We start from the raw sequence: 20,737 nt of genomic DNA, 5'->3' as shown, positions 1-20,737 counted from the left end.
AATATATGTATATATTTTTTAATTTCAGAGAGAGGAAGGTGAGGAGGGGAGGGAGAGAGAGAGAGAGAAAAACATCAATTGGTTGCCAAATCGAACCACCCCCTCCCCCCACCCTTTGGTGCCCTGGGACAATGCCCCAACCAACTGAGCCACAGGGGCCAGGGCCATGCAAGATATCTTTATTTAGATACATAGACTTTTAGTGAATTCTTCGCCAGTTTTTGAAAGATTACATTTTACTCACAAGAAGAGTGTTATTTCTCTATTTTGCCTCCTATTACCTTCCTACCCATCTTGTATGGTTGCATGAGATTCCTGGGATTGTAGATTAGATAAGGAAGGAAGTTAGTGAAAGGGTGAGTGAAGCAGTACAAGCCACCAGAAATCTTTTGGGCTTTTGAGTTACCATTTGAAGAACACTGACTACTCAATTTAATGAAGTAAGCAGCTTACAAAATGGGGGCTGTATATTTATACATCCTGATGCTTTGGCTATTTTCTGCAGCAATTATTTTCAAGAGGGATTAGTATTGTGATACTAGGAACTGGTAATCTTCTTTGTCTCTGGAACATTACCTGTGTTGTCACCAAAAAAGAGATCGTCCCAACTGTGCTGGAGTCTTCCTGGTTGGTATTTAATTTGCCTCTTGCCTTAGAAACCTTATGGGCTGGAGGGAGCACCCTAGTCCTGGAGACCTCTGGGCAAAGGGAGGCGGCCCCTTTAAGCTGTTAGCGTTTGCGGGGAGGGGGCAGGGGAGGGGCGGACACTCTGACGGCGCGCTCTGGGCCCCGCCCCTGGAGGAGGTGTTTCCCAGCCGGCCAGCCGCACCAATGCTGCCGCCTATCCGGTATTCCCGCTGATTCTGCTCGGACCTTAGGGCCCCGACCTCTCCCTGCCTGGGGAGTGTAAGTGTCAAACTGCGGGTGAGGATCAAGCATCCCTTGCCCATTGCGGATGCCATGGTGGACAGTACAGGGCCGACCTCTCCCTGCCTGGGGAGTGTAAGTGTCAAACTGCGGGTGAGGATCAAGCATCCCTTGCCCATTGCGGATGCCATGGTGGACAGTACAGGGGACTTTCCTGGCCTATCAGAGGCTAAGGTGGCGAAAGAGCGTAAACAATGCCGGCTTCTGTGAGCTAAAGCCTGGGGCATCTGCTCTACTTCTGGGTGGTGACAGCGGCCCTGGAGTGCTTGTTTGGATGTGCAGGGATTGAGTGGTGCCCACAACCTGACTTTGCCTCCCCTGGTTCCTAGAGTGAGGAGAGGATTGCTTTTACCTGAGTATAACCTTGTTGAACTGGATGGGTACAGCTGAATCCAGTGCCTTTGGGCCTTGGATCCTTAGTCCGGGATTTGGAGGCCTGAGTAGCTTTCGGGATGAGTAAGCGTTAGGTTTTCACCTACCTTGGTACAATTGAGCAGTAACTCTGAAAGTTGACCTAATTCACAGCCAGGCTTAGTTTTCAGCCTCCCCAGAGGCTTGTGTTGTTGTCAGGTCCACCTTTTAGAGACATTGACAGTGATCATCTGTTAGGGAGAGTCCAGTTAACTTTCCTGCTGATGTGTAGCACGATGTGAAAGAGATAACTCTTTACCCTTCCCCCTCTCTGAAGGAATTTGTGGGAGACCACCATCCTAGGACTCAGAACAGCAAGCACACCCAAGTTTGTTCAGAAAACCTGCTAAAGAAGCCGTTCAGATTTCTGGCCCCCTGATATTTTGTTACTGGCTACTTAGAGATTTTGTCTGGCTTGGGCAAATAATAAAAATCTTTAAATTTTGTATGCCAGTCACATAATTGTTATGCTTCTTTAATCCAGTTGTTACTTATTCCTAGATATGGTTTGAGTAAAGATTTCTGGGCATGTTTGTGTATTCTGTTTTATGCTTATCTTATAATTATTTCCATTTTGCAGTGAGACTATCATCACACCTCATTGGTCATTCAAAAGGGTTGCTTTTTGAGTGGGCAAAAATTTTCCTTAAAACTTCCCTCAGACTCACTCTGTGCTTCTACAGTAGCATTTCCTTAGCTAGAAGTAAGAGTCTAGGAATGGTAATCAGACCCAAATCTCTTGTATTGTGATCATGAAGAGCTTTTGTAGGTCAAGGGCTTGGAAATTAGCCATAAAATAGTTCACTGCTATAGCTTCTTCCCAAGTAGAAAGCTAAAACAATCTGTTAATTAGCTGTATAGTCATTCTTCTAGACTGTCAAGGTAGAGGAAAGGACACCACACTTGGACCCTTGGGTGGTGGGGAAGAGTAATGGACTGAGATAGGAGACATACGTTCTAGACCCAGCTCTAACATTACTCATGACTTAATCTCTCCGTGCCTTACTTTTAGCTGATTGATGAATGAGAAAATTCATAGATTGCTTGAGTCTATATGTTATGATAGTATATAGTGCATATTTAATAGGCGATTTGTTTAACTGAAGAAAAACTGAAAAGTCAGTATGAAATTTATTCTAAGTTCTGCCTTTATGTTATGACCTTAGAAACATTTCTTAACCTCTGGTCTAAAAATAAACAATTACATCTAAACCTTTTTCAGCAGTAGCATGGACAGTATGGTATTTGAGCTCTTTGGAAGACATTTTAGATACACCAATGGTGTAAGATTATAACATTTCTGTAGAACAGATTTATTTTATAGCTGGCCTCCTTACCTTTGCCTCTGTTTTAGGCTTGGGTAAAACCCAAGAGCGCTGAATAATTTGAAATTTCTGGATATTTGTAGTATGGACTAGATTGAGTGAACCATAGCAAGCATCAAATATACAGTAGTTCTAAATAACTTTATTAATAATTATCTTTGTTGGCAATTTTATTCATTCTTAAAGCATCAAACCTTGCTGTGTAATTAGAACTTGGTTTTCTGTATCTGTGTTTATAAAATCCAGACCTTTCTGTTCATCCTGTTACCACCTTTCTAACCACTTGAAGTTCATATTTCTCAAGTCTGAAACCAAACTTATATTCCTCACCTCTCCTTCACTTCTCCCAAAGAAACAACCCAGAACTTCTTTCTGACATATTTTTCTGCCATTGGTACCACTGTTTCCCCATCACCTAGAACTGGAGCCTCCTAGTAGACCCTTCTTCCTTCTCCCACATCCTTAGTTGCTAAGGCTTACTGATTCTACCTCTTTAATGTAACTCGTTTCAGTCTCCCCAGCCCACCCTTTCCATTCCTACTGCCAAAATCCTTTTCTGGCTTCTATTTATCTTTATCCTGGAATACTGCAATAATTTCCTATCAAGACTCTTTACTTTCTTTCTCTTCCAATTTATTCTACATAGACTTTTCTCAAGTAGATAGGATTACATCATTGCCCTGCTTCAGTTCATCAGCGTCCTCTGCTGTTTAGTTTAATATTCAGGATTCTACATGATCTGACTCTAGACTACTTTTCTGGTCTTACACTCCAATAAATGGAGCCATTCAGTGTTCCTTAAACATGCTTAGTACTTTCCTACATCCAAAATTTTGCCTTTCTTGTTTTCTCAGTCTAGAACATCTCCTCTTCCACTCCTGTTTGTATTTTGTTTTTTTAAAAAAAGCCCACCTGTCATTCATCACTGAATTCAGATGCCATCCTTTCTATGAGATTTTCACTAACTCGCTGGTAGTTAATCTTTGAACTCCCATAACCCTTATTTGTCCATTGTTAATGTTGCTTTCCATATATACTATATTTTGTATTATGATTATTTGTTTACACATCTTATTTATACTCCTGTGAACTTGAGCATGTCATAGAAATTCAGTGAATGAATGCTTTAGGTAAAATTGGAATGGAGTAATTCTTTATTATTAGGTCCTACTATTAGAAAGGATTCTAACCTTTACAGCCAACCTATGCACATGTAAAATGATTGGTAGTTTTAACAAATAATTTTTATTTCCTAAAGACTTTTGTTTGTAAACTTTGTTAGTTTGGGGCTTTTTTAAAAAAACAAAATGAAAAACAATTTTAATGAGATATAATTCACATGCCATTTACTCTTTTAAAGTGTACAATTCAATGGCTTTTAGCATATTTATAGATTTGTGCATTATCACAGTCAATTTTAGAATATTCTTATTACCTCAAAAAGAAACCCCACATCTCATAGCCATCACCATTCTAATATCCCCAAACACCCCAGTCCTAGGCAACCACTGATCTCCTTCTGTTTCTATAGAATTGCCTTTTCTGGACATTTCATATGAATGGAATCATACGATATACGGTCCTTTGTGACTGGCTTCTTTCATTTAACATAATGTTTTCAAGGTTCATCCATGTTGTAACATGTATTCGTACTTCCTTTTTTTTTTATTGTGGCAAAATAAACATAAAATTTACCATCCTTACCATTTTTAAATGTGAAGTTCAGTGATATTAAATACATTCATAATGTTGTACAACCATCATTACTATCCATCTCCACAGTCTTTTCATACTGTAAAACTTTATTTGCATTAAACAATAACCCACCATTCCCATACTCCATCCATCTGCTGGCAATGATCATCCTAGTCTCCTTTCTGTCTCTATGATTTTGATTACTCTAAGTACCTCATGTAAGTGGAATAGTAAAATATTTGTCTCTTTGTGACTGGCTTATTTCACTTAGCATAATGCCCTCAAGGTTCATCCAGGTTATAACATATGTCAGAATTTCTTTCCTTTTAAGACTGAGTAATATTCCATTGTATGTGTATACCACTGATTCATCTATCAGTGAATACTTGGGTTGCTTCCACATTTTAGCCACATTAGTGAATAATGCTGCTGTGAACATGGATGTACAGATATCTTATCGACGCCCTGTTTTCAAGTCTTTGGGGCATATACAGTTCCTAGAAGTGGAACAGCTGGATAATATGATAATTCTATTTTTAATTTTTTTAGGAACTGCCGTACTATTTTTCATAGCAGCTGCACCATTTTACATTCCCACCAACAGTGTACAAGGGTTCCAATTTCTCCATATCCTTATCAGCACTTGTTTTTTTCTGTTTTGTTGTGTTTCCTCACAGTAGCATCCTTCTGGGTGTGAGGTGATATCTAATTGTAATTTTTATTTGTGTTTCCTTAATGATTAGTAATGTTGAGCATCTTTTCATGTGCTTTTTGGCTATTTGTATACCTTCTTTGGAGAAATGTCTATTCAAGTCCTTTGCCCATATTTTAATTGGGATTTGTTTTTGTTGTTGAGTTTCAGAAGTTCTTTATGGCACTTAATTTGTTTTTATTACTGAATAATATCCCATTGTATGGATTTGCCACATTTCATTTATCTATTCATCAGTGGGTAGACATTTGACTTGTTTTTATTTTTTAGTTATTACGAATGTTAGTTTGGTTTTAATTTGCTGTGTATCTTGAAAACAGTGCTGAGTTTCTTTAAAGAAACCATTCAAGCTCTGAACTTGTGTGACTTTTCATGGAATTGTTACATTTTATTCTACATGTATTCCATTTTATACTGATTCTGAGGTTCCTGTTTATTACTTTCTAAATATGTTCTGAATATTCCCAAGGCTTTTCCTTACCTTTGTGATAATGGTTAAAATTTTCAGTAGAGGCAAAGTTTAGCTTTAAATAGTGGTTGCTTTTTTATTATTAATTTTTTTTATTGATTTTTAGAGAGAGGGGAAGGAAGAGGGGGAGAGAGAAACATCCATGTGAGAGGGAAACATGATCGGCTGGCTACTCAGTTGCCTCCTGCACACCCCCTACCTGGGATCAAACTAGCAACCTTTCGGTGCACAGGACACACCAGCCAGGGCTAAACAGTGTTTACTTTAATGACCCCACCCCACCCCAAATGTTCTAGAATTATATAGTCAGACATTTAGAACTAATAGGAATTTTAGAGATCATAATCTCCCACCTTTGTTTTTTGTTTTTGTTGTTAATCTCAAAGAAAGATTTTCCTTTTCAACTGGTAGAGTCAGCTCTCAATGGAATAAGGGTTAGGGGTGGAGGGTGGACTGCATGGGTAATCCCAAGTTAGAGTTAAAACTGTAGTCATTCTTAACCAAGGGCAGGTTAACAGTGTTTTAAAGTACAGTTGGGTAGTTAGGCTTGATTATTAGGCAGCTCCTGATTAGGGATGATTCCCCCTTTTACCAACTAACTGTATTTTTTATTTATTTTTTGGACACAAAGTTTTCTTTAATTATTTTTGGGGGGGAAGGGATACCACACTTCTACCCAATTAAGAGAAACATTTTTATCAGTATAGAGGTTTGTGTGTTTTTTTTTTAACACTTATCATGCCATGAATTCATAGGGAATGGGTTCCAGCAGCTCAGGCTCCTTTCCATTGGTTCTCACAAAGTGTGCTTCCCTGGACGGAGCAGGCTGACGCTTCAGTTGAACCCAGGTACCTTTCTCTTTGGCTTCCTTCTTTTTTGATCATTTTCCTTCACACGTTTCAGGAAGCTATCTTGGCTCTTAGAGTGCTTAATATGCTCAATGCGTACATTAATTCTCTTGGCAAGAATCTTGCCCTTAACTTGTTTGTTCACAACAATGCCCACTGCATGCTGGGTGACATTGTAGACTCTTCCAGTTTTGCCATGGTAACATTTGTGGGGCATTGCTTTTTGAACAGTGCCCATTCCTTGATGTCTACAATATCACCTTTCTTGTAGATGTGCATGTATGTGGCCAAAGGAACAACTCTAAAAGATCTAGAGAACATATAGCGGGTGCCTCTCCTCTTTCTCTTTGTGTTGATCATTTTGGCTCATTACCAAGAAGCCTCATGCAGGTGATTTGGCCTCGTTTTTCCTGAGCCTGGCCCCTCCTAGGCTGTGGCATTGTAGTCTGGTCCTCGACCCCCACCCCAAGCCTGGCACCGCCAGCCACACCCCGCTCCCTGTCTAGATAGACAGAGCTCCACCACCCAGAGCACAGGAACCCAGGTAGTCTAGATAGTCTAGCTATAGCCCCAATACGCATCCTCAGCACCCCCCGGGTTAGGACTCAAGTCTGTGGAACCACAGTTGCCGAGAGCCACGCCCAGGGCCTACCTAGCAGATGGCGGTTCCGGCCAAAAGGAAGCAACTAACTGTATTTTAAATTTCTCTAAATTACCTGAGTCCTTTAGGATGCAAATAAACTTATCTTTTATATATTCTTTCATTTGCTCTTTATATTTTCATTGAGTTGTGTAATCACCAAAATAAATCTTATCATATATAAAGTATGAATAGTTTTCATGGTAGATCGTCTAGAAACCAGGAATTTTACCAAACTAGAAATCAAGAAATTTCTTGTAGATCAGTTTCCCCTACTTAAGTGACTGCTGCACACATCTATACTTGGCTAGCATGCATCTCAAACTCAACTTGTCTAAAACTCATCTTCATCTCTCTCTTCCACCCCTTCTACATTTACTCAGTAAGGACATTCTTTGACATTCCTTATATCTCTAAAATTCATCCACTTTTCTTCCTCTGCATTGCTATTACCCTTAGGTACAAGCTACCATCATCTTTCATTTAGACTACAGCCTTCTAACTGATTTCCCTCCATTGTTACTGCCTTCCAAGCTATCCTTTACATTACTTTTACATTTACATTACGTGGTCTTCAAAAAATGCAAGTTTGATAGTGTATGTAATTTTTTCTACTTATAATCCTTCAAAGTCTCCTTTTACTTTTGGAATAAAGTCCAAATTCCTAACATTGCTTATAAGACCTTCTAGGGTATGATCTTAACTGCTTTCCAGCCTGACTCTACACACCCCCTTACTTTTTCCTTGTTGCATTTTATACTTTACCTTCGCTGAACTTTAGTTCCTTAGACCACCATAATAAAAGAAGCTAGAATAGGTTCTATGGCTGTTTCTAAATTCTTATCTCCATTTCTGTACTTTTCTCTGAATAAGTTTGTGAACCAGCACAAGTCTTTGGACTACACTCTGAGTAGTTCTGAATTGTAGTACACTACATGGATGAATTTTACAAATGAAATTTTGAATGAAAAAAGCAAGCTATGGAGGATTACAAACTAACATTTTCTAAAGCTCACAAAGAAATGCAATTAATTTTGTTGTTTATGGATATGGCCTGTGACTGTGGCATAGAACTAAACAAACTTGAAAGTGCTTCTGTGGGGAGAAGGGTGGAATAAGAAAGAAATGCACAGGTACAGTGATAATATTGGTAGTGTTCTAATTTTCAGATTGGGTGGTACGTCAGTTTTATTGCAGTGCTTCATAATTGACATTGCATATGTTTTCTTGTATATGTAAAAAATTAAATTCTAAAATTAATTTTATAATTAAAATAATTATGGGGGGAAATTAGTGGAGAAGTGCCTTTTTTCTTAGTATATCAATCCTGGAAGAAGACAAACACAAAGACAGAGCAAGAGTCCTTGCCACATGCATACACAATACTGTACCCATTATTTCAATGGCTGGGGAGGTTTGGGTGTGAAGCAGGCCTTTCCTTTTAATAGAAAGATCATAAATACCATCTTAAAAACTCAGACTATAATGTAGTAGAAGCCATTTCAGAAAGTATAACACAATGACATTTAAATTTTCTATGAGGCACTTAGGTTGGAAAGTCTGTTTCTTCATATTTCTAAAAGTAACCAACAGGAAAAAAAGAAAAGTATTGTAGTGAGCTCATAGAATACCAGCAGTCGAATATTGTTGTTCACATTCTCTTGGTTGGAAAATGTTTTAAAAGATTTCATTGAGTGTTTCTCTTTGAAAAACAGATGGGAAAGATTGCTTTTGCAGCTAAAACTTGTACCAAGAAAGTAATGTTAGAAGTTTTCAACCTAGACTGCACATTAGAATCACCTTGGGACTTTAAAAAATGATTTATTGAAGTGAAATTCACATCACATAAAACTTAACCATTTTAAAATGAACAATTCAAATGGCATTTTGTACATTTACAATATTATGCAACCACCACCTCTATCTAGTTCCAAGACACTTCCATCATTCTGCAGTAAAACTTCCTTACCCATTAAGCAGTTTCTATCCAATTCCCCCTCTCCCCAACCTCTGGCAACCACAAATCTGCATTCTGTCTCTATGGATGTATTATAATTCTAGATATTTTCATATAATGGAATCACATAATATGGGACCTTTTGTATTTGGCTTTTTTCACTTAGCATCATGTTTGTGAAGTTCACCCAGTTTTATCAGTACTTCACTTTACTCCCTTTTATGGCCGAGTAATAGTCCATTGTAAGTACATACCACAATTTGTTTATTCCATCCACTGATGAACATTTGGGCCATTTTTTGGCTATTGTGAATAGTGCTACTATGAACATGAATGTATATCTACTTGTTGGAGTACCTATTTTCAGTTCCTTTGGGTATAAAACTAGAATTGGACAGCCTAACTGGTGTGGCTCATGGTTAGAGTGTCAGCCCGAGCACCAGAGGGTCGTGGGTTTGGTTCTTGATCAAGGGCACATACCTGGGTTGCAGGTTTGTTCTCGCCCCAGTTGGGTGTGCATGTGAGAGGCAACCAATCGATTTGTCTCTCTCACGTCAGTGTTCTCTCTCTCACTCTTTCTCCTCCCCCTCCTTACTCAGTCCCTTCTACTTTATCTAAAAATCAGTGGAAAAAATACCCTCAGGTGAGGATTAACAAAAACAAACAAACAAAAAACTTGTCCTTCACTATAAAGTTTGAGAAGCACTATATAGTTCATTCATTTTTGTTGCTGTATAATATTACACTGAGTGAATCTACCACTATTTATTCATATTTTTTTTTTATGAACTTGTGAAGTGTTTCCAACTTTTGACTTTCATGAACAACAGTCTTACGAATATCCTTGTATTTGTATAAGTCTTCTGGTGCAGTTGGCTTCAGTATCTAGAGTAAGTACCAGGGAATGGAGTTGTTGGATAGTAGGGTATGGGTATGTGCATCTTCAACTTAAATAATGCCGTACTGTTTTCCAAACTGTTGTACTATTTTGTCTTCTGCCACTGCTGTATTAGAGTTTCTATTCTATATTAAGGTTTGACTCCTACTCTAAAATGTGCTGCTGTTGTTTCATAGGGTCCTGGGGATTTTAGAGAGAGTTCTTAATGAAAGTTCCACTTACTCTAATAAGCTTTTACAATTTAGTCTTTGAGTATCTAACTTTCCCTGGAATATTTCCTACATTTTCATGGAAGGGAACAAGTTGTAAAAGAAGAGGCATAGACTTTGAATCTTAGTGTGATCTCACTGCCTACCAGTTTTATTGTTTTTGGCAGGTTACTTAATCTTTGTGAGCCTAGTGTGTAAAGTGGGGAAAATATCTTCCTTTCATTTAGTTGTTGTTCGTAAAGTGAATCAACATACTTAACAAGTACTTTACACAATGCCTGATTCACGGTAGACGTTATCAAGGTATATATTCATTAAACAAATGTTTATTGAAGATATATTTTTTATGTCAGACCAAGACTGGGGATCAAGAGGAGAGATGAGCAGAATCTCTTCTATGTTACTTACAATATTGGAAAATTGGAAACAATTTAAATTTCAACAATAGGATTGATGATAAAAATGGAGTGTTATGCAGCCTTTAAACATCATGTTCTCAAATATGGGAGAATATTTGTGACTGTATAAGAAAAAGATTGCGCCTGGCCAGTGTGGCTTATTTGGTTGAGCATTGTCCCATGTACCAGGAGGTTGGCAGTTCCATTCTCAGTCAGGGCACATGCCTGGGTTGCAGGCTTGATCCACAGTAGGGGGCATGCAGGAGGCAGCCAAGCAATGACTCTCTCTCATCATTGATGTTTCTCTCTCTCTCCCTCTCCCTCCCTCTCTCTGAAATCAAAAAAGATATATTTTTAAAAAAATAAAACCACATCTTTATTGATTTCAGAGAGAGAGAGGGAGAGAGAGATAGAAACATCAATGATGAGTCATTGATTGGCTACAGCCCGCAACCCGAGCATGTGCCCTGATCGGGAATCGAACCCCGATGTTCTGGATCCGAGGTCGATGCTCAACCGCTGAGCCATGCCTGGCTGAGCCCACGTATTTTAACAATCTACTTTAAAAAGTGAAAAAAACCTAAAGAATATTTTTTTTAAAAGAAAAAAATTGCAAAAGGATTATCCCTCTTTTCCCCCCATGTATTTTATACACTGTATATGCATTGAAAAAAAATCTAGAAGGACTCAAGTGGACACACTTTAATGTTCATCAAAGTGGCAAAATTGTCTTTTAATACTTTCCTTCTTTGCCCGGCCGGGCGTGGCTCAGTGGTTAAGCATCAACCTAGGATCCAGGCGATCAGGGTTCGATTCCCGGTCAGGGCACATGCCCGGGTTGTGGGCTGCAGCCGATCAATGACTCTCTCATCATTGATGTTTCTCTCTCTCTCTCCCCCTCTCCCTTCCTCTCTCTGAAATCAATAAAGATATATTTAAAAAAAAACACAAAACTTTCCTTCCTTATCTATTTTCTGTACTTTTCAGATTTTCTGCAGTCAGCATACATTACTTTTATAATCCGAAAGAAAGTGTTACCTAAATGAATAGCATAAAGTTATTAAAGGAATGTTGACTATAAACCTCATTAATTAAAAAATGGTTTAAATATAAAGTTTATAGAGGAACAATTCATTCAGGGATTTAATTTTTTACTAGTTTATATAAACATTGACTAAAGTCATATTTACCAGAATTAGATAGAGAACTGGGTAGCATTGAGATTTTTCCATATTGATTACTTTCTATAAATAATTTTAGGTTAACATTTGAAAGTATGACATTCTTTGAAACTCTTCTCTTCCCCTTTTTTAAAAATTGATTTTAGAGTGAGCGGGAAAGGAGGGAGGAAGGGAGAGAGAGAGAGAGAGAGAGAGAGAGAGAGAGAGAAACATCAGTTTGTTGGTCCACTCATTTATGCATTCATTGGTTACTACTTGTGTGTGCCCTGATTGGGGACTGAACCTACAACCTTGGTGTATCAGGATGAGACTTAGAGTTTTTTATTGACTTTTTTGTGTGTTTACTTTTAAAATGTTCTGTTAATGGAATTAAACGGGTATATAAACAAAGAATGGGATTTTTAATCATATTGGTGCATCATGATAAAATAAAAATCTCACAAAAATCGTTTTGTCTCAAGAAACTGCTTGATGCTAGAATTAATAGGCATCAATTTTTATTTGACCAGGAATTACTCTAAATTCTAAGGAGAAACTGGAAGCACAATGGGAGATGACAGTGAGTGGTTGAAACTGCCAGTTGATCAGAAATGTGAACACAAGGTGAGACTTTTCAGGAACTCAAATTTTGGTTTCATTGGTTTGTTTTGTCAGCAGTTACGCTGTGTAGTATAGTATAAACCTGCCCAATGATCATACAGTACAACTGAAAAAGAACATACTTTGGAGACTGGGTAGTTTCAGCAGGGTGGTTCATGTTTGAACTATCACATCTTTAATGCCATATTCTAAAGAAGTAGTAATAACTAACACTTGAATACTTTATATCCAATTGAGATACATTTATAGTGGCCTGTTAAGAATTTTAGATGACCTTTGCAGAATATCATAAATATTAAACATTTATAAGAAAAAGTTTATTAGCTAATTTTTTTAAAGCTATCTGAATTTCTTAAACTCCTTTTTTGTTTCCACTCATGGGGTCTTTTGTTCAGATTACCTGGTATAGGGTAGTTATTTTTCCCTCCCCCCTAATTAACAATAAATAATAATAGTATTATTCCATTTTGTTTTTCAAAATACTACTTTTCTTTTAGCTGTGGAAAGCAAGGTTGAATGGGTATGAAGAGGCCTTGAAGATCTTCCAGAAAATAAGAGATGAAAAGAGCCCAGAATGGTCCAAATTTTTAGGATTGATCAAAAAATTTGTGACTGATTCCAATGCAGTGGTTCAGTTGAAAGGATTAGAAGCTGCACTTGTTTATGTTGAAAATGCCCATGTAGCAGGAAAGTAAGTAGTTTCTTTTCAACTTTTAAATCCCCTGCCTGGTGTTACCTGGGTTAATCTATGTATATTTATGGATCCCTCTCCTTAGTTATTAGCACTTTTAGCATATATTAATTTTCTTACTTTCATGGTTCCTTGATACTTGTTTTTTTCCCCTTCAGTCTATCTGTCCTCAGAAGTTTAAATAGTACATGAAATCTCTAAAGAGGAACCAATTAGAAATCAGATCTTGAGTTTCTACCTTAAGGTTTGATGAACAAGTGATGTTTTTCCTTTTGTGCCTTTTGTATGGAAATTACTCTAGACTAAGAAGGAAAATCTTCAGTAACTTTTAGAAGAAACTGAGAAGTTGTCATCAAAGGAATGATCAGAATTTCACTGAAAATATTTTGGGCATTACAAAAGTCTTTTTCTCAGATCCCAGCTAGGTGATCTTAGAATCACACCTTTCTTCCTGTGGTCATTAGGCATTATCTCTTAGGAGAGGTAATGCTAACTAAATGACCTCGGTGATTCAGCCTGTTTGCCCTTGACTTTATTGCACAAGACATATATCCTTGACTTACTTCGAAGATTATACTAATAAAGACAATCATAATTTGAGAGCTTTGTTAACATCACCCAGTTTCCCGTGCCATTAGTGATGTCATTGCCTTTTTTTTTAATATATCTTTATTGATTTCAGAGAGAGGAAAGGAGAGGGAAAGAGAGAGAGAGAAACATCAATGATGAGAGAGTCATTGATCGGCTGCCTCATACACTCCTCTGACTGGGGATTGAGCCCACAACCCAGGCATGTGCCCTGACGAGGAATCGAACCCCGATTGCCTAGATCCTAGGTCGACACTCAACCGCTGAGTCACGCCCGGCTGGGCCATTGCTTTTTTAATTTCATTTTTCTTCTGATACCAGAAAATTTTTTGACAAGTGGTGCATGTACTTCCAACCCACTCAGTTCCTCCAATTTCCAGTGGTACAGGTTTTATTTAATTTAGACGAGATTCAAAGCAATAAAGTTACTGTAGTTGTAGTCTTGCCAAGGAGTTGGAAGCAGCCTTTTGGTACTAAAGGTATATATCCATTCCTTCTGTGAAGAAATTCTGTTAAGCAGTGTTTAAAATTGTTTTTTTTTAAATTTTCACAAAATCAAGAACTTCGTAATCCTATTTTTGTATAATATATCTGTGTCTGTGTGTGTGTGTGTATATACACACACATACATATATATATGCATATAGAAAGGTTTGGAAGGATGGATAGCAGAAAGTTGGAAGTTTTCTCTATGTGGTGGGATTTCAAGGAATATTTACTTTCTTGTTTGAATTTTCTACATTTATAAACAGTCTATGGTTCTGTGTTATTGTCTGGTATGACATGTTTAAACTTTTGCATAAGTTTTTTAATATTTTCAAACAAATTTAAAAATTAGAGAATTATTTCAGCATTTTTAAAAGTACGTGTGTACACCCCCCATCCCCAATCACACACCCACTGCCTTCCATGACCTTTTTCCAGCTCTTTCTACTAAAGTATGTTTTTGTGTGTGTGGTTGTTTATAATCTATATTACAGAACCACAGGAGAAGTTGTATCAGGTGTTGTAACTAAAGTATTCAACCAACCCAAAGCCAAAGCCAAGGAGCTAGGTATTGAGATTTGTCTGATGTACATAGAGATTGAGAAAGGAGAGGCTGTGCAAGAAGAGCTCCTAAAAGGCCTGGACAATAAGAACCCCAAGATTATAGTAGCCTGTATAGAGACACTGAGGAAAGCCTTAAGGTAAGACTTTTTCTTTTTCATTCTATTAACTAGAGTATCTCAGTTGAGTTTGGGTTCCTGGTTTAAACAGAAATGAAAACTGCTAGACTTGACTAGGTATGCCACACCAATCAGTAAAGTGACCTGGAAAAGCTGAACTCATTCCTCGAGTGTGGCACTTTGTATTCAGTAATTTTAGCCTTCAAGTGTGTTGCATAGTTATTTTATCTAAATTTCTTTCTAATGAAGATGAACAGGATATTTCTGACCTGTTCTCAGATTATGAATTGGCCTTTTTGTGGAAAAGCACTCCTCGGGGTATTGAAGCAGCTCACTGTTTCACATAAATTTACATGTTGGCTAAAGACACAGTTTGTTGGCTAAAACAAACCTTTGTTTAGGTGCCTTTTTATAAAGTAGAAGCAAATGCTATATGCCTTTAAACAGAAGTATAGCAAATAGAAAATAACTTACTCTTGTGTAATAAGTTATTTTCAACCCTAGAATTTGGCAGTGTAGTTTTTCATGAATGGTATCTCTTTCAGGAACAAATGGTTGTAATTTGCTATGGAAATCTGAATTAGACAAACCATTAGTTTGTTCTGATTTGGCAGTCCTTATCTGATATCCTGTCCCCAAAACCATCCACATGAAATACTTCAGAAAACGTCTCTAGTAAAACCCTAAATGTGTGACCTTTGAGAGTGAAGATCATTTCAACTCTCTTGTGATTTTGTATATGACATATTCTTAGAGAAAATGCTTCCTTTGGTGGTTATCTTACGTGAAAGTATCAAAAATTTAAATTTTGTTAAACTATCCTCAGTTTACAAGTCTTTTGTCTTTCAGTTGGTTCATAATGTTCTTTTGTAAAATTTGACTTTCACTTAGATTCTTGTGTAATAAATGTTTCCTTGTGTCTAGCCTATCATAGTATAGTAGGCATATATTTTTATGAATAGTAAATAGTATGCTCATTCTTAGGAATTTAGTGAATTGACTGGGTTATCAAGACTGCTTATATCAGTAGATCTGTTCTGTCCTTGGTATTGGGTCTCTAATAAAATATATATTATACTATAACCTTCTACCTTTTAATTAATTTCTAATCTAGAATGCTATGAACTCTAGTTACTTCATTTTAAGCTGAGTAGGAGAATAAGGGTAGAAAAAGAACAAGTTAGGCATTTTCCTTATACATATTATTTAGTCCCATCCTTAGGTGGTTCTTTATTTGTCCTAAAGCATCTCCAAATCTGTAAGTGGAACTAGACAGTTCTTTCAGACCTTGAGGCCAACAGTTCAATCCTACGTTTCAGAGCTTCCTTTATATATGTTAGTGATAGTTTCAGGAGACCAAAGGTTAAAAAGATGGTTAAAAAGGCCAAAGGTAAAAGGTTTCTTTTTTCCTTTTTTTTTTTGGTCTGTGAAGTTACTGTTTGGCCTTTTTGATGTGTGTGTTAAACAATGTTGTCCAACAATAAGCTGGAATTTTATTTTGCTGGGGGGAAAAATAAACAAATAAATAAATATTATGTTACTTTTTTAAAAGAAGTCAGAATGCAACTATTTTTCCTGTGGAAAACTGAAGCAAAGAGATTTAAGTTGCCTGGAGTTACAGTGTGATAGCTTTGAAGTCAGGAATGAAACATATCGCCAGGATTAGTGATCTTTCAAGTTGAGTGAACAACCTTCGTTGTAAAAACTATTAAAAAGTTTATTAAAAGCAGATTTCACTCATCTGGAAATTTATGAACTGGCTTGTTCATATTTTTAAGCTTTTATATGTATATGCATGCATATTTAAGATATCACACAGCGCTGGTCCTTCATAGACTTGAATTACTCCTAATCTGGCTATCTAGGAAGTGAGTTTTAAAATGGTAATACTGCCCCCCCGGCCTGTGTGCTCAGTTGGTTGGGCATCGTCCCATGCACCAAAAGGTTCCTGGTTCCTGGTTGGATTCCCTGTCAGAGCACATGGCTGGATTGCGAGCTCCTTCCCCAGTAGGGGGTGTGCAGGAGGCAGTAGATCCATGTTCTGCTTTCACACCCATGTTTTTCTCCCTCTCCTCTCTCTAAAAGTCAATAAAAATATTTGTAAGTAAAGTAAAATAAAATGGTAATATTATTTTGGACCCTAGACATTAAATAATATTCATGGAAGAATGACATCTAAACATAGATGTAGTTATGAGTTCCCTTTTTTTCTGCCTTAAAACTCAACTTATATAATTCTATTAATATATAGGGTTGGAACTATGTTTGAGTGAACTTTAACCCAAGCAAGCATGTTGACAATTGTTTTTCCAATTTTTTTACTTGTAGTGAATTTGGTTCCAAAATTATCTTGCTTAAGCCAATTATCAAAGTGTTGCCAAAACTCTTTGAGTCTCGAGACAAGGGTGTTCGAGATGAAGCCAAACTAATTGCTGTGGAGATTTACAGATGGATTCGGGATGTTCTGAGACCACCATTGCAAAATATAAACTCTGTTCAGGTGAGGCACAGTTTTTGGTTGTCTTTGCACAAGGTTAATATATGAAGATAATTCCTTCATGTCATTGTTGATATTCTGTCCTTGCAAATAATTATTTTTTGAAATTAGTTGATTTTTCTGAGCGTAGCCAACTGTCTCTGCTGTTACTTTGCCCTCTCAGGTTAAATACTGTTGCATTCGGTGATTCCTGTATGTTAGTGTTGAATCTATAGCAGTTTAAAATATCCCTTTATAATGCTGTTGGACGAAATGCATTTATCTTTTTTATTGTAATTGGTTTTAGAGACTTTTATCAGATACAAATATATCTGAATTCATGAACTAATGAGAGTGTCTGAAAAAGTCGATTTTCTTTTTTCTGTATGCTTAGCCATACATCTTCAGTGTAGTAAATATAAGTCAGTTTGTCTTATGCTGCAAAGTGTATACAACTTAAATTTTTCTTGTTTACCCCTTTAGAGTCATATAAATAAGAAATTAAGTTCTTATATTAGTAAATATAAATGTTAAGTATATCCTCTAATGGTGGAGATGTAGATGATGTTTTTAAAATATTTCATGATATTTGCAGTTGAAAGAACTGGAAGAAGAATGGGTCAAACTGCCAACAGGTGCTCCTAAACCTACTCGGTTTCTGCGTTCCCAGCAAGAACTACAAGCAAAATTGGAACAGCAACAGTCTGCTGGTGGAGATGCTGAAGGAGGTAAGCCCATTTTAAACACTGGTCTCTAAAAATTCGCAAGAATGGACCCTACCACAAGAACCTATGTTCACTGGGCACATTTTGTAGGACTGCCATTTAATAAAATATAAATTGTATATAGCATTAATAATTCAGTATCAAGATTTCATCAGAGGTGTGTGAAAGGACTGATAACAGAAATAAAGCCATTCCATCCATTTTTAAGGTTTGTTTTGTTTTTCTCCTGGAAGGTGGTGACGATGGTGATGAGGTGCCACAGATAGATGCTTATGAGCTTTTGGAAGCAGTAGAAATTCTTTCCAAACTTCCCAAAGACTTTTATGACAAAATTGTAAGTAATGGTAAACTTCTTTCATTTATTTCATTTTAAGTAATTACTAGAGTATAATTAGAGTATGTTCTGCTGAGCCATTTCCTGGTGTACCCCTTCTACCCCATATCTTCCCTAGTAGAGTGAATTAGTTGCTTCTTCTTTGTTCCCATACTATTTTGTGTATATTTTACTATTGAACTTTTTTTTACATCTTGCCAAAAACTAGAACATTTTTTTTGATGTCTCTTTTTTCTTCATTGTCTCTAGTTTTACCTTTAAATATCTCTCAAATTCATCCCACTGCCAAGTAGTTACTCTAGGGTTTCCTGACCTTTGCACTGTTGATATTTTTCCCCAGATGATTCTTTGTTTTGGGGGACTTTCCTGTGCATTGTAGCAGCATCTCTGGCTTTTACCCACTATATATCAGTAATACAAATCTCCCAAGTCCTGATCATCTAAAATGTCTCCAGACTTTGCTAAATGTATTCCAAAAGACAAAATTATCCCCAATTGAGAAAGTCTTATCCCAACCACCATCATGTCTTGCCTTATATGCTACAGTACTACAGTAGTCTTCTTACAAGACTCCCTGTCTTTGCTCATTCTTGCCTCCTCTTTCCCATTATATTTCACAATGTAATTAGAGGTATTATTTTCCAAAATGCAAATCTCATATCATTGCCTCATTAAAGCCGTTCAGTGGTTTCCATGAGTTTTAAGATGATGTCTGAGATCATACTGTGGCCCTTGAGGTCGTCTCTGGTACCTTTGAGGCCCCTGCTTATTTTCCAGCCACATCTCTTATTTCTCTCACTCTCCACACTCCAGTCATATGGAACTTCTCCCAGTATCAAATGTGCCACACTTTTTCCCCCCCTCTAAACTCTGGGACTTAACATTGCTGTTCTTTCTGCCTAGTCATTCTTCTCCCCCCATTCAGTTCATAGTGCCTCTTTATCTTCTGGGTCTCACCTTAAGCATCACTTTGTGGGGGAGATCCTACCTGCCAGCCTAAACTAGGTTAAGAACTCTTGCTGTGTTACCAAAGCTTTGTAGTTATTTATTGAAGATCTTTCTAGCTCTGCTATCAGCTCGAGTATCCTATAAACTTCTGATTAACAACTAAATATTTGATAAATTGAATTGAACTGTAATGTCCTCTAGGGTAACTAGTTTATCATCTTCTTTGTATCCCCAATTCTTTGAAATTTTGCCTGTTCAAATTACTGAATGATTGATCTCTGGTGGAGCATATTCTACTTTATGGCCATAAAACAAAAGGGTTAGCATTTTACTCCCAATCTGGAAAACTAATCTTCAAGGTTAGAACAATTTTGGTTGTTGGTTATGTGATTGTTCTTTTCTGCTCTTTTTAATGTTATGGGTATGGAAATTCCTTTCTCCTGTAGTTATGCCACTGTTAGATATGCTAGAAATGCTTTCTATCAATGTTTTCTGTTTAATACCTGCTTACTAACATTTGCCTAGAAAATGAGAAAGAAAAGACTGACATCTTATTCTATTTAGTTACTTTAGAGCTCAGGATTATGAAATGTTATAAAAATACTTTTTATGTACAAACACAATTTTATGTATATGAACAAAACATTCTGATTGGCTACACAGATTTGCAATTTTGTTTTTTAATCAGCTTTAGAAAAGTTTCTGAAAAAAAAAATATTTATCTTTGAATTAGTAGCATGAAAGAAACAGACTTTTATTTTGCTCTCTTATTTTCTGTTCTACAAATGACTCATATTGTATCTTGCAGGAGGCAAAAAAATGGCAAGAGAGAAAAGAAGCCCTGGAGGCTGTAGAAGTACTAGTGAAAAACCCCAAATTGGAAGCAGGCGATTATGCAGATTTAGTAAAAGCATTAAAGAAGGTAAATGTGAGGAGTTTCAACCTTGGTGTCCCAGCAACAGGCTGTTGAATTTCTCTGTATCGGTCATCCTTTTTATCACAAAAACATTGCTATTTAAGGAACACTATTGATGGTTTTAAAATTATAGGCATCCATTTTTAAAATATTGTTTAAAATGATTGTTCTGGGTTATTTGGTTTTCAATCTTTGTTTATTATTACTTTTAGTATGTTATTTGATAGCATGTAAAAACCTCAAGAAAAAGGGTCTTGCTGATCGAGACCCAAATATTCCAGTTTTATAATTCTGTAGGATGAACTATTTAAATTGGCTCCATTTAATGGGATAAATATTAAATATGAAGAATTTTTTTTTGTTAGATAGCAAATGATGCCACACTATATAGTATCAGCATGTAAAGCAAAGGATGTGGTCAATTATAAAGCAGGCAAGTACTAAATAAAGAAATATTTTTAGCCCAGCCGGGCATGGCTCAGCGGTTGAGCATCGACCTAGGATCCAGGAGATTGTAGTTTGATTCCCAGTCAGGGCACATGCTGAGGTTGCGGGTTCAGTCCCCAGTCGGGGGCGTGCAGGAGGCAGCTGATCAATGACGACTCTCTCATGATTGATGTTTC

At 37.0% G+C, this 20,737-nt stretch overlaps 1 protein-coding gene and 1 pseudogene across 2 annotated transcripts in view; one reads left to right on the top strand and one right to left on the bottom strand.

Annotated features, from left to right (window-relative positions):
* CKAP5 (cytoskeleton associated protein 5) overlaps positions 1–20,737 on the top strand; it is a 71,240-nt gene that overhangs the window by 7,326 nt on the left and 43,177 nt on the right. Inside the window, exons 2-8 of the mRNA XM_081153123.1 lie at positions 12,180–12,273; positions 12,768–12,961; positions 14,530–14,736; positions 17,044–17,215; positions 17,787–17,919; positions 18,150–18,250; positions 20,007–20,120. Coding sequence (XP_081009249.1) covers positions 12,217–12,273; positions 12,768–12,961; positions 14,530–14,736; positions 17,044–17,215; positions 17,787–17,919; positions 18,150–18,250; positions 20,007–20,120 — 978 coding nt within the window. The 5' untranslated portion in view covers positions 12,180–12,216. The remainder of the gene's footprint in view (positions 1–12,179; positions 12,274–12,767; positions 12,962–14,529; positions 14,737–17,043; positions 17,216–17,786; positions 17,920–18,149; positions 18,251–20,006; positions 20,121–20,737) is intronic.
* LOC308564659 (large ribosomal subunit protein eL21 pseudogene) lies at positions 6,189–6,747 on the bottom strand (annotated as a pseudogene). The gene has a single exon. The product of its transcript is annotated as a large ribosomal subunit protein eL21 pseudogene (transcript).

Source organism: Miniopterus schreibersii (assembly GCF_964146895.1).
Source record: "Miniopterus schreibersii genome assembly, chromosome: 12".
Lineage (NCBI taxonomy): Eukaryota > Metazoa > Chordata > Mammalia > Chiroptera > Miniopteridae > Miniopterus > Miniopterus schreibersii.
The sequence above is the reverse complement of the archived record's forward strand: the minus strand, read 5'-3'. Positions and strand labels throughout refer to the sequence as shown.